Genomic DNA, 13,715 nt, shown 5'->3' with positions numbered 1-13,715 from the left:
ACAAATTCACCTTTCAGCAAGACAATAACCTAAAACACAAGGCTAAATATACACTGAAGTTGCTTACAAAGACAACATTGAATGTTTCTGAGTGGCCTAGTTACAGTTTGGACTTAAATTGGCTTGAAAATCTATGGCAATACTTGAAAATGGCTGTCTAGCAATGATCAACAACCAAGTTGACAGATCTTGAAGAGTTAAAAAATAATAACGTGCAAATATTGTACAACCCAGGTGTGCAAAGCTCTTAAGAGACTGACACAGAAAGACTCACAGCTGTAATCGCTGCCATTGGTGATTATAACATGTATTGACTCAGGGGGTTGAATACTTATGTCATCAAGATATTAGTATTTTTTAAATTTATTTTTTTACAATGTTTCTTCCACTTTGACATTAGAGTATTTTGTCAAATGTGTAAAAAGCTAAGGGGTGTGAATACTTTCTGAAGGCACTGTAGTGTATGTTCCCCCGCAGGAATGTAACATTCACCACTTAGAATACATTTTGTTTTGTACAATGTGTTTTACGTTAATTCATTAGAAATCCATACACTGTAATTGCATGAATGAAGAGTGATTATAACGTAAATCTTGATGGGTTACAGAATACAATAATGTCGTACAATAAACAAAACAAAATCAAACAATGTCATTAAGGCAACTGTATTTTGATGCCAACACAAAATACACACGTTTAAGCGTAATGGGTGTTTCAGCAGGTACCTAAGTAGGAAAAACGTCAGTATCTAGCTTGTGTGGAGATTCAAGCAGCACTGATAAACTCTAGTCTTTCTTGACAAAGACTAGAATATGCTGGATGAAACTCTGCCTACGTCCCAAATGGCAACCTATTCCCTATGTAGTGCAGTGCTACTTTTGACAAGGACCCATAGGGTCTGGTCAAAAGTAGTGCACTATTTTGGGAATTTGGAGCCATTTGGGACACTGCCCCTGCTTCCAACAGCTACTCTTTCTGGCCATAACTAATGTGTTTGAAAAGGCCTATTAAATCTGAACTTCCACTATATTTGGGACTCTTATAGAAAAGGGCATAGCCTACGATTTTCAGTTGCTAGTGTACATGAAAATTTCATTTTAACCCCAAATAAAGTGATTTATAATGACATGATGAAAGTCACTTGTACCCTTCATATTTCAAGTTATTATACCTCCAAAACAGATATTTTTTTTTACCAAACAAAGCTTTGCACATCGGCCACATGACAATGAGGACATGTGTGTTGTGCTTGCGTAGGTAATGTGTGTGTACTATGCAGTATGTTTGTGTTGGTGTGAATGTGTATGTGTGTATGTGTGAAGTAATAAAGTGTGTGCAGTAGCAGGTGCTGTATGTAATATCATGTGCAGTAGCAGGGGGTATGGGTGTGTGAGCATGCCCCTGCTTGTGCATGTTGTGTGTATCACATGTGTGAGCTTTGTCAACACCATGGCCCTGTGCCACATCACTGGGCCAACACAGAGAAGAACCCTACCCACCCCCTTCTCCCTCTACAAGTCCCACCAGACAAACAAGCATGCACCAAAAAAAGACAGGCGCAGTGCTAGTCCAAGTGGCTGGGTTGCCGGGGCAACGGAAGATCGAGGGGAAAATGAGGCGGGCAGGAGGAAGAGCAAGAACACAGGCCTCACTTTCACTATTGTGCCTAGCCACCTCCCACCACCATCTGAATCCAACTATTCAAACCAGCCCTACACAATCACCCCACCACAACTCCTTAGAAAACCCCCTCCCTCTCCCTCCCTCCCTCACACTCACTCTCTCTCCCCTTGCTCTTTCCCTCTCTCTCTCTGCCTCTTTCTCTTCATCTCTCTCTTTCTCTCTCTCTGACTGAGAACTGAAAGCTTTCAGAGAGACTTAAGTCCAATAAGTGAAGTTGAACATTTCTTTGGCTTCCCTAATAATAAACTGATGTTTATTCCTCATACAAATACTATAGCTAATGTGTAGCATTCACGATTGTGGGGCTGATTTTAAGGACAGTGAGAGGAGAGACTAGGACTACGCTTTTAGGGGCGATACCTAAACACCTTTCTCTCTGTTATGATTCTTTGTTTCGACAGTTACAAGGACATGACCTCCAAAGATAGAACCATTGGGAGCAGTTATGAGGTAATACCATGTAAGCTTTTATGAGATTGACAAAATATTTTTAGCAGGGTTGGGTCATTCCATTTCAATTTGGTCAATTTAATTTTCAAGGAAATTCTCCTAAATGCTTCTCTATAACCAAGATTCCATCCTGTAAAGTACACGTTGGATGTAAAATGTCACGACATGCATGTTGGAAAGAGCAAATTTGTCTGTAAACATTCCAAATGTCGACAAAACAAAATACACTAGACAATTAGGTATCTTTTTTGTTTCTGTTAAATATATTATGCAAGAAATGGAGGTGGAAACGCCTTCATGTGCAAATATTTATAGTATAACCATCATATTGAAGTAAACTTGAGGGTGGCACAATGATATGTTGTGTGGTCCTCCCACTACGACTCGGGAAAGCATGCAGTAAAATAAGTAATGATGAACTTGAAAGGGTGGTGAAAGTGCAAGGTTATGAGCTTGATGCTGCTTTCCAATAAATATTGAGGGTCTTATTCTGGTGACATGATGATAGATGCTTGGCTGCCGTTTGACAAATAAAAAGAATCTCGCTCTTATCCATAATCTCATCATGTAGGTATCCTACCCGCACTGTATCTGCGAGTTGTTGGCTAGACTGCACTTGCCAAGACCAGAGTGGGCACAAATTTCGCTTTGATGGAAACACATGTCTGGTGGGAAAATGCGCATATAGTTTTTATGCAGATTTTAGAATATTCCTATAAAAAGCTGTCACCAATTGTATGGAAACCTAGCTTTTAAGAACATTTTTGAATTGGAATTTCAGTCTACTTCCTGAATTGACTGAATTTAAATTGAATTTACCACAACCCAGATGTGTTGTCCCTAATACAGTTGAAGTAGGAAGTTTACATACAGTACACTTAGGTTGGAGTCATTAAAACTTGTTTTTAAACCACTCCACAAATTTCTTGTTAACAAACTATAGTTTTGGCAAGTCGTTTAGGACATCTACTTTGTGCATGAAACAAGTCATTTTTCCAACAATTGTTTACAGACAGATTATTTCACTTATAATTTACTGTATCACAATTCCAGTGGGTCAGAAGTTTACATACACTAAGTTGACTGTGCCTTTAATAAACAGCTTGGAAAATTCCAGAAAATGATGTCATGGCATTAGAAGCTTCTGATAGGCTAATTGACATCATTTGAGTCAATTGGAGGTGTACCTGTGGATGTATTTCAAGGCCTACCTTCAAACTCAGTGCCTCTTTGCTTGACAACAGTGGGAAAATCAAAAGAAATCAGCCAAGATCTCAGAAAAAGGTTGTAGACCTCCACTAGTCTGGTCTTTCCTTGGGAGCAATTTCCAAACGCCTGAAGGTACCACGTTCATCTGTACAAACAATAGTACGCAATTATGAACACCATGGGACCACGCAGCTGTCATACTGCTCTGGAAGGAGATTTGTTCTGTCTCCTAGAGATTAACGTACTTTGGTGTGAAAAGTGCAAATCAATTCCAGAACAGCAAAGGACCTTGTGAAGATGCTGGAGGAAACAGTCAAATTAGTCCTATGTCGACATAACCTGAAAGGCCGCTCAGCAAGGAAGAAGCCACCGCTCCAAAACCTCCATAAAAAAGCCAGACTACGGTTTGCTGGTGCACATGGGGACAAATATCGTGCTTTTTGGAGAAATGTCCTCTGGTCTGATGAAACAAAAATAGAACTGTTTGGCCATAATCACTATCGTTATGTTTGGAGGAAAAAGGGGGAGGCTTGCAAGCCGAAGAACACCATCCCAACCATGAAGCACGGGGGTGGCAGCATCATATTGTGGGGGTGCTTTGCTGCAGGAGGGACCGGTGCACTTCACAAAATAGATGGCATCATGAGGTAGGAAAATTATGTGGATATATTGAAGCAACACCTCAAGACATCAGTCAGGAAGTTAAAGCTTGGTCGCAAATGGGTCTTCCAAATGGACAATGACCCCAAGCATACTTCCAAAGTTGTGGCAAAATGGCTTAAGGACAACAGAGTCAAGGTATTGGAGTGGCCATCACAAAGCCCTGACCTCAGTCTTATAGAAAATGTGTGGGCAGAACTGAAAAAGCATGTGTGAGCAAGGAGGCCTACAAACCTGACTCAGTTACACCAGCTCTGTCATGAGGAATGGGCCAAAATTCACCCAACATATTGTGGGAAGCTTGTGGAAGGCTATCCAAACTGTTTGACCCAAGTTAAACAATGTAAAGGCAATGCTACCAAATACTAATTGAGTGTATGTAAACTTCTGACCCACTGGGAGTGTGATGAAAGAAATAAAAGCTGAAATAAATAATTAACTCTACTATTATTCTGACATTTCACATTCTTAAAATAAAGTAGTGATCCTAACTGACCTAAGACAGGGAATTTTTACTATGATTAAATGTCAGGAATTGTGAAAAACTGAGTTTAAATGTATTTGGCTAAGGTGTATGTGAACTTCCAACTTCAACTGTATGTTGGTGCACCATTATATATAATCACAATACATTTCTAAATGGAAAAAGTAGCCTTTTGGTATTGAAATCCAAGGAGGATGAACAGACAGGACAACAAGAGGAAATTATCTAGGCCTGCCTACTTATTATCAAATCAATTGGATCTAAAAGGGAAGAGTATGTAATGTATTATATCACCAATCAACGACAGAAAAAAATGGCAATGATCTTGAACTAAAAAGGAAATTAGAGCAGGGCTATTAGTACACAAATGGAAATTTGATGACCAAACAGCTATTCACACAATAGCCCTAACCTGATTCTCTGTGTGCACTGCAGGCAGGCAGTTGATGAACACTGATGTGGGAAAGGATGACAGTCAATTAGAAGGATTAGGTCAATTACTATGACTACCAGCTGTTCCTGAAATGACCCTGATCTAGAAAAATATTATTGAGACTAAGTTTGGATTTTTTTTTGCTGTGGAGCCATGGTTGTAGATGTTATAATGTTGGCTTATGGATGCATGCGTAAGGGGGCCTCCTCCGTAAGGGGGCTTGAGAAATGGGGACATTCAATAAATAAGATAATTCAGTGGCATTGTTTTGTTTGTTCTGGTAACTGAGAGGGCCTTGAAGTAGGCCGATATACGAAGTCCTACCTCTACCGATTAAATATACTTCCTTTTTACATAAATAAAGCATTGTTAATATTGCTTACAAGATATATTCATATTGTGTTACAAAACTGTGCATGGAGAGAGGCATTTTACCAACATTCAATAACTAAGATAATTCACACGACTTTGTGAATTTGGATAATTGAGAAGGAATTCAAATAACACTATTAGTAATTTGAAACAATGTTAGTCCTACATCTCTTAAAATAACTATCTATTGATAGGTAATTATGCATCATCTATTGGTAGTTATACTTACAACATACACTACATGCACTGCACTGCAAAATAGTCCTTTTGAAGGAGGAACAAAAAAGAAATAAAAAACATCTGCACTCTCAAAGGCATTACTGCTATGCATGATTCTCATTTACCCACGACTGTACTTCCTGTGTTTTTCTCTTTCCTTTCCTTTGCTCACAACATTCCACCGTCAACTTAAACCATGACACGGCTGCCTCTGATTGAACTCTCCCATACAGGCTAATGCAAATAACAAGACAGCAGAAGCAGCCCAGACTCCCCCAGACAGTGTTTGGCCTCCTGTAGGCTAATATCAGCCGAGTGCAGCTCGGAGGCAGAGTCTAGCTGTAATTTTGCAGAAAGCTGTGCCAGTGTTACACACGCATCTGTGGCGTTAGGGTCACAGGTTAGCGTTTTTCGTCATGACTCTTGTTCTAGAGGCAGTTCTGTAGAGTGGTCAGTAGCTCGCACAGCCACAAAGTCCATAAAATCTAACTGTAAACCTAACCCTAACCTTAACCACACTGCTAACCCTAACCTTAAAATAAGTCTAAAAAGCTTCTTCTTTTTTTAAACGGCTGATTTTTACAACATAGACAATTTTGACTTTACAGCTGGCCTATTTAAGGGGAAATTGCTCAGTTCTGCCCAGGACAAGACTCATGACAATAAACATCATCCTGCCTAGGGTCTGGGCTTGTTATGTGATCTAAAACCGGGAATAACGTAAGTGTCCTATTTCTGTTGGCTTTGCACACTGTCAACACCTGGGTAGATGGAGAGGTTTCGGATTTGTCATGGTGGTAGACAAATATGGTTTAGTACTAAGATGTAATCTCCGTGAATCACAACAAAGTCACCTACAACAGTTATTCTCAACCTGGGGTGCCAATACCCCTAAGGGTACCTAGCATATCCACAAGGGGTACTTGAGAAGACTCATAAGAACACAGGCCTAATGATCAGTTGCACATGAAGGGGTACTTCGGACAAAGGAAAATGTGATTGGGGCTACAGTAACCAATAAAACATGTTAAACTCTGACCTAAAGCATAATACTGTACCTAGTGCCCTGATTTTTTTCTGACAACATGAGCTGACCAGGAAAAACTCAGGGACCTGACAACAAACAATCAATTACAACAATCAAGGAATCGCTGGTCACTTCCAATGATGAAATGCCACAATGATTGATAGGCTAACTGGGGCGGCAGGGTAGCCTAGTGGTTAGAGCGTTGGACTAGTTACTGAAAGGTTGCAAGTTCAAATCCCTGAGCTGACAAGGTACAAATCTGTTGTTCTGCCCCTGAACAGGCAGTTAACCCACTGTTCCTAGGCTGTCATTGAAAATAAGAATTTGTTCCTAACTGACTTGCCTAGTAAAATAAATAACTAAGCAATAGGAAATCCGCTCTCTGAGAGTCTCGAGGTCTTGAAGTGTGAAGAAGTGACTTACTGTCTTTATGGCCCACAGTGCCGGAAGCAGATCCCCCAGCAGAGGTTCGTCCCACGGGGCCAGGGGAGTGCTTTGGGCCCCTGCCAGGGATCTTCAGTCCACTGGACTTCAGCATGTTCATCATGTACAGGGGAGATGTGCAGGGATGAGAAAGTCCCTATCAAGGCTTTCGGTTTGAGGCACTAGAAATCGGAATGGTGGCAATCTCTCTCCATTTTAGCTGTGGAAATGAGTGGAAGCATCAGTGTATTAGTGACGACGCTAGCATTATCCATCTGTAAAGGACAATTTGGTTCATAGAAACATTACAGGAACGTTCTGTGCTAGCTGGGTTTCTTGTTGAGAACTCCAGCCATTTTAAAACTTAAGCCATGTCAAGGTGTAGCAAGTATAGCCTATACTGTACTACTGTAAAGGCCTACACATTTAAATAATTGAGTGGTTCCTTTTCAATTTGATAAAAAATGAACTATAGATAAGAAAACAATAGGCTCTATTTCTGATTTGGGTTATTAATCATCGTTGTTGATTCTCCTGAACTCTGGCCAATGGGCCTTACTAAGTTAAATGTATAGTTTCAAGTGTGTTGTTGGTGAATTAATGCACAGGGACTTAGATGTGTTCACTTTCACAAAAAGAGCTTCCTGTTTGGCCTCAATGCTAAAATGTGTATTTCAAGAATATTCACTGACAGAAAAAGAGACATTTGGTCTTGTTTTTGGTTGTGCATTCATTCCAAATGAATATACTAGGGCTATTTATAGAATTGTGGTTATAATAGTAGTTATTAGACTTCTGTTAGGGTTAGGGGGGTGGCCTTATGCCAGTGCCATAGCATCACATGTCTATGAGAGGACTTCATTGCACTAGGCCCTGCCCACACACTCTGAGATCTGATCAGCTGTATTCCCAATTGCATGCATGGCCTACAAGACAACATCTCTCCAACCATAATATGCAATTCATGACAGCGTTACATCACTGTTCTAGCGCCACGTCGCACTTATGCAGGTTTCGAGATAAGACGACTGACAAAATACAAAGATGCTTTTACAGTATCATCAGCACCATTCAGTCGACTCATGTATCAACATCATTTCGTAGGTTATTTTATGCAATAGTCCTGTATATGCTTTCAGAATATTTCCTCGGGCAGTTTTATGACAGCTCTGCTAGGGGGCTATATTCTTGACAATACAAAGTAGCAACTTTGTAGCCTATATACACTACATGACCAAAAGTATGTGGACACATGCTCGTCAAGCATCTCATTCCAAAATCATGGGCATTAATATGGAGTTAGTCCCCCTTTGCTGCTATAACAGATTCCACTCTTCTGAGAAAGCTATCCACTAGATGTTGGAACATTGCTGAGGGGATTTGCTTCCATTAAGTCACAAGAGCATTAGTGAGGTCGGGCACTGACGTTGGGCGATTAGGCCTGGCTCGCAGTCCCAATTCATCACAATGGTGTTTGATGGGGTTGAGGTCAGGGCTCTGTGCAGGCCAGTCAAATTCTTCCACAATGATCTTGACAAACCATTTCTGTATAGACTTCGCTTTGTCCATGGGGGCATTGTCATGCTGAAACAGGAACGGGCCTTCCCCAAACTTTTGCCACAAAGTTCGAAGCACAGAATCGTCTAGAATGTCATTGTATGCTGTAGCATTAAGATTTCCCATTACCGAAACTAAGGGGCCTAGCCCGAACCATGAAAAACAGCCTCAGACCTTTATTCCCTCCTCTACCAAACTTTACAGTTGGCACTATGCATTCGGGCAAGTAGCGTGCTCCTGGCATCCGCCAAAACCAGATTCGTCCGTCGGGCTGCCATATGGCGAAGTGTGATTACCATATGGTGAAGTGTGATCCTGAGAACGCGTTTCCACTGCTCCAGAGTCTAATGGTGGCGAGCTTTACACCACTTCAGCCAACACTTGGCATTGCACATGGTGATGTTAGGCTTGTGTGCGGCTGCTCAGCCATGTCAACTAATTTCATGAAGCTCCCGAAGGACAGTTCTTGTGCTGACGTTGCTTCCAGAGGCAGTTTGGAACTCGGTAGTGAGTGTTGTAACTGGGGATAGACTATTTTTACCCGCAACACGCTTCAGCGCTTGTCATTCCATTCTGTGAGCTGGTGTGGCCTACCACTTTGTGCTGACCGTTTCCACTTCACAATAACAGCACAGTTGACCGGGGAAGATCTAGCAGAAATTTGATGAACTGACTTGTCGGAAAGGTAGCATCCTATGACGGTGCCACGTTGAAAGCCACTAGAGATGGTCATCTCGCTTTGCGTTCTTATGAAACTATGCAGTATTTTGTTTTTTTATGAATTATTTCTTACACTGTTACCCCAAGGAGATCTTAAGTCTTATTACATACAGCCGGGAAGAACTATTGGATAGAAGAGCAACGTCAACTTACCAACATTACAACCAGGAAAATTACTTTCCCGAAGCGGATCCTCTGTTTGGACCACCATCCAGGACAATGGATCGGATCCCAGTAGATGACCCAAAACAACAGCGCCACAAAAGGGGCAGATGGAGTGGTCTTCTTTTCAGGCTCCGTAGACGGGCACATCCCTCACCGCTCCCGAGTATACTACTCGCCAATGTCCAGTCTCTTGACAACAAGGTAGACGAAATTCGAGCAAGGGTTGCCTTCCAGAGAGACATCAGAGATTGTAACATTCTCTGTTTCACGGAAACAATGCTCACTCGGGATACGTTATCAGAGTTGGTACAGCCACCCGGTTTCTTCACGCATCGCGCCGACAGAAACAAACATCTCTCTGGTAAGAAGAAGGGCAGGGGTGTATGCCTTATGATTAACGAGTTGTGGTGTGATCATAACAACATACAGTTACTCAAGTCCTTTTGTTCACCTGACCTAGAATTCCTTACAAACAAATGCCGATCACATTATCTAGCAAGAGAATTCTCTTCGATTATAATCACAGGCGTGTATATCCCCCCCAAGCAGACACCTCGACGGCCCTGAAAGATCTTCATTGGACTCTATGTAAACTGGAAACCACATATCCTGAGGATGCATTTATTGTAGCTGGGGATTTGAACAAGGCTAATCTGAAAACAAGGCTCCCTAAATTTCATCAGCATATCGAATGCGCGACCCGGGCTGGAAAAATTCTGGATCATTGCTACTCTAACTTCCGCAACACATACAAAGCCCTCCCTCGCCCACCTTTTGGCAAATCTGACCATGACTCCATTTTGTTGCTCCCAGTCTATGGACAGAAACTAAAACAGGAAACGCCCGTGCTCAGGTCTGTTCAATGCTGGTCCGACGAATTTGACTCCATGCTTCAAGATTGCTTCGATCACGTGGACTGGGATATGTTCCCAGATAGCATCAGATGTATACAACATTGATGTATACGCTGATTCGGTGAACAAGTGCATCGGTGATGTTGTACCCAAGGTGACTATTAAAACCTTCCCCAACCAGAAACCGTGGATTGATGGCAGCATTCGCGCAAAACTGAAAGCGCAAACCACTGCTTTTAATCATGGCAAGGTGACCGGAAACATGACCGAATACAAACAGTGTAGCTATTCTCTCTGCATGGCAATCAAACAAGCTAAGCGTCAGTGTAGAGACAAAGCAGAGTCGCAATTCAACGGCTCAGACACGAGACGTATGTGGCAAGGTCTACAGTCAATCACGGATTACAAAAAGAAAACCAGCCCTGTCAAGGACACCGATGTCTTGCTCCCAGACAAACTAAAAATCTTCTTTGCTCGCTTTGAGGACAATACAGTGGCACGGACACAGCCTGCTACCAAACCCTGTGGGCCCCCCTTCACTGCAGCCAACATGAGTAAAACATTTAAACGTGTTAACCCTCGCAAGGCTGCCGGCCCAGACGGCATCCCTAGCCGCTACCTCAGAGCATGCGCAGACCAGCTGGCTGGTGTGTTTACGGACATATTCAATCAATCCCTATCCCAGTCTTTTGTTCCCACATGCTTCAAGATAGCCACCATTGTTCCTGTTCCCAAGAAAGCTAAGGTAAATGAGATAAACGACTATCGCCCCGTAGCACTCACTTCCGTCATCATGAAGTGCTTTGAGAAACTAGTTAAGGATCACATCACCTCCACCCTACCCGACACCCTAGACCCACTCCAATTTGCTTACCGCCCCCAGTAAGTCCACAGACGATGCAATCGCAATCACACTGCACACTGCCCTAACCCATCTGGACAAGAGGTATACCTATGTAAGAATGCTGTTCATCGATTACAGCTCAGCATTTCAAATCAAATCAAATCATTTAACACCATAGTACCCTCCAAACTCGTCATTAAACTCGAGACCCTGGGTCTCAACCCCGCTCTGTGCAACTGGGTCCTGGACTTTCTGACGGGACGCCCCCAGGTGGTGAGGGTAGAAAACAACATCTCCACCCCGCTGATCCTCAACACTGGGGCCCCACAAGGGTGCGTTCTCAGCCCTCTCCTGTACTCCCTGTTCACCCATGACTGCGTGGCCATGCACACCTCCTACTCAATCATCAAGTTTGCAGACGACACTACAGTGGTAGGCTTGATTACCAACAACGACGAGACAGCCTACATGGGGGAGGTGAGGGCCCTCGGAGTGTGGTGTCAGGAAAATAACCTCACACTCAACGTCAACAAAACAAAGGAGATGATTGTGGACTTCAGGAAACAGCAGAGGGAGCACCCCCCTATCCACATCGACGGGACAGTAGTGGATAAGGTGGAAAGTTTTAAGTTCCTCGGCGTACACATCACGGACAAACTGAAATGATCCACCCACACAGACAGCGTGGTGGAGAAGGCACAACAGCGCTTCTTCAACGTCATGAGGCTGAAGACATTTGGCTTGTCACCAAAAACACTCGAAAGAATCCTGTCGGGCTGTATCACCGCCTGGTACGGCAACTGCTCCATTGTTGTCCTCTTCAAGGACAATAACCACCCTAGTCACTGCCTGTTCACCCCACCAGCTTCTATCTTAAGGCCATCAGACTGTTAAACAGCCATCGCTAACATTGAGTAGCTGCTGCCAACATCCTGACTCAAATCTCTAGCCACTTTAATAATAAAAAATTGGATGTAATAAATGTATCACTAGTCACTTTAAACAATGCAACTTTATGTAATGTTTACATATTACTCATCTCATATGTATATATTGTACTCTATACCATCTACTGCTTCTTGCCTATGCCGTTCGGCCATCGCTCATCCATATATTTATATGTACATATTCTTATTCATTCCTTTAGACTTGTGTGTATAAGGTAGTTGTTGTGAAATTGTTAGATTACTTGTTAGATATTACTGCATGGTCGGAACTGGAAGCACAAGCATTTCGCGACACTCGCATTAACATCTGCTAACCATGTGTATGTGACCAATTAAATTTGATTTGAGCGCTTCAATAAGGCCATTCTACTACCAATGTTTATATATGGAGATTGCATGGCTGTGTGCTCGATTTTATACACCTGACAGCAACGAGTGTGACTGAAATAGCCGAATCCACTCATTTGAAGGGGTGTCCACATACTTTTGTATATATATATATATATATATATATATATATGACAGTGCAGTAGGGCTAAGCTTGGCTACAATATTACAATTTTATGTTCTAAACATCAAGGACCATTGGGCTATTGAGTGACACATTGTCTTTGCTAAGCTTGTTGGATACATTGTTTACACAATTATATTTTGCGAATTGATATTTCTGTGATAGGGAAACAGAATGCGCATCCAATCACATACAACCTATTGACCTATTGTTATACCAACTACAGCGTGGTGTGCATTTCTACTTCAACTCAACAAATCCAGATAAATATGCATGAAAGAAACGCTTACCTTTAAATGTACAATTTACGCATAAACGTATTTGTTTTTCCTAGAGGAGAGGGTTGCGCTGATCGGTTGATTTATCAGAAGGTTGCCACTCCCTATACACCAACACAGGGATGCACAAAAAATATGGATGCTGAGCTGGAGCTGAAAGGGAGAGTGTGATAGGATGCGAGCCGCATTTGGCTATTTCATGTGACTGAGATGCCGGTTTAATTTCAAAATGCGACTCTCAGGAACAAAATGAGATTGTTTTCTCATAGCAAACAGAAACAACAACGTAACTATATGCTAAGTCCTCGGTCTCCCTTCTTGTTTGCGATTTTGTTGTGCAACGCAGCATCAGCAACTCGCATTCAATCATGCAGCTTCGATCCGCGTCCACGACTATTAAAGGCGCTGTATGGTCAACCTATAGTCTGCATTGGTCGTGCAGCGTTTACCGTACGGTGATAGCCTCTACAGAAGTCATGGCATTCATGGTTCTTGCGCTTCGCGGAGCAGCGCAGAGATGTTGTCAAGGAAGTGAGTTTGTGTTTATACAGGACCTCCCGCTCTCACCTACCGTCCACCAATCATGTAAATACGGAGCTATACGGAGCCCTACACATTGTTACACAATTTGAGAGGCACACCGTGATGCGGAACAGAGCTCAAGTTGGCCTCCGCGAGTGCGTCACACCATCCATACGGCGCATCCGAACACATTTTCGGATCAAGCATAAATTGACTCTTAAAAACGTTGACCAGTACGCAGCCAGTCGCACATGTGGCGTACTGAACACAGAAGGTGAGGAGGTTTTCAATGTTTCGCTTGGGGGCGCAATGGATTTTCGGCCTCTTTTATCGCCTCTGTAGCCTCCCCCTTCGCTG

At 42.5% G+C, this 13,715-nt stretch overlaps 1 protein-coding gene across 4 annotated transcripts in view; it reads right to left on the bottom strand.

Annotated features, from left to right (window-relative positions):
- LOC115105310 (CAP-Gly domain-containing linker protein 2-like) overlaps positions 1–13,429 on the bottom strand; it is a 74,754-nt gene extending 61,325 nt beyond the window's left edge. For 2 of the 4 annotated variants that reach the window (XM_029627218.2, XM_065007228.1), the window contains exons 1-2: positions 12,849–13,424; positions 6,961–7,180 (exon numbers count right to left, since the gene is read on the bottom strand). In XM_029627218.2, the coding sequence (XP_029483078.1) occupies positions 6,961–7,084 (124 nt within the window). In that variant the 5' untranslated portion in view covers positions 7,085–7,180; positions 12,849–13,424. Of the gene's footprint in view, positions 1–6,960; positions 7,181–12,848 lie in introns of all 4 variants that reach the window. The other 2 variants (XM_065007229.1, XM_065007227.1) reach the window with 2 other exon arrangements.
- Between the last annotated feature and the right edge of the window lie 286 nt (positions 13,430–13,715).

The sequence above is a fragment of the Oncorhynchus nerka genome, linkage group LG22 (assembly GCF_034236695.1).
Source record: "Oncorhynchus nerka isolate Pitt River linkage group LG22, Oner_Uvic_2.0, whole genome shotgun sequence".
NCBI classification, from domain to species: domain Eukaryota; kingdom Metazoa; phylum Chordata; class Actinopteri; order Salmoniformes; family Salmonidae; genus Oncorhynchus; species Oncorhynchus nerka.
This window is presented reverse-complemented; position numbering and strand designations above follow the sequence as displayed.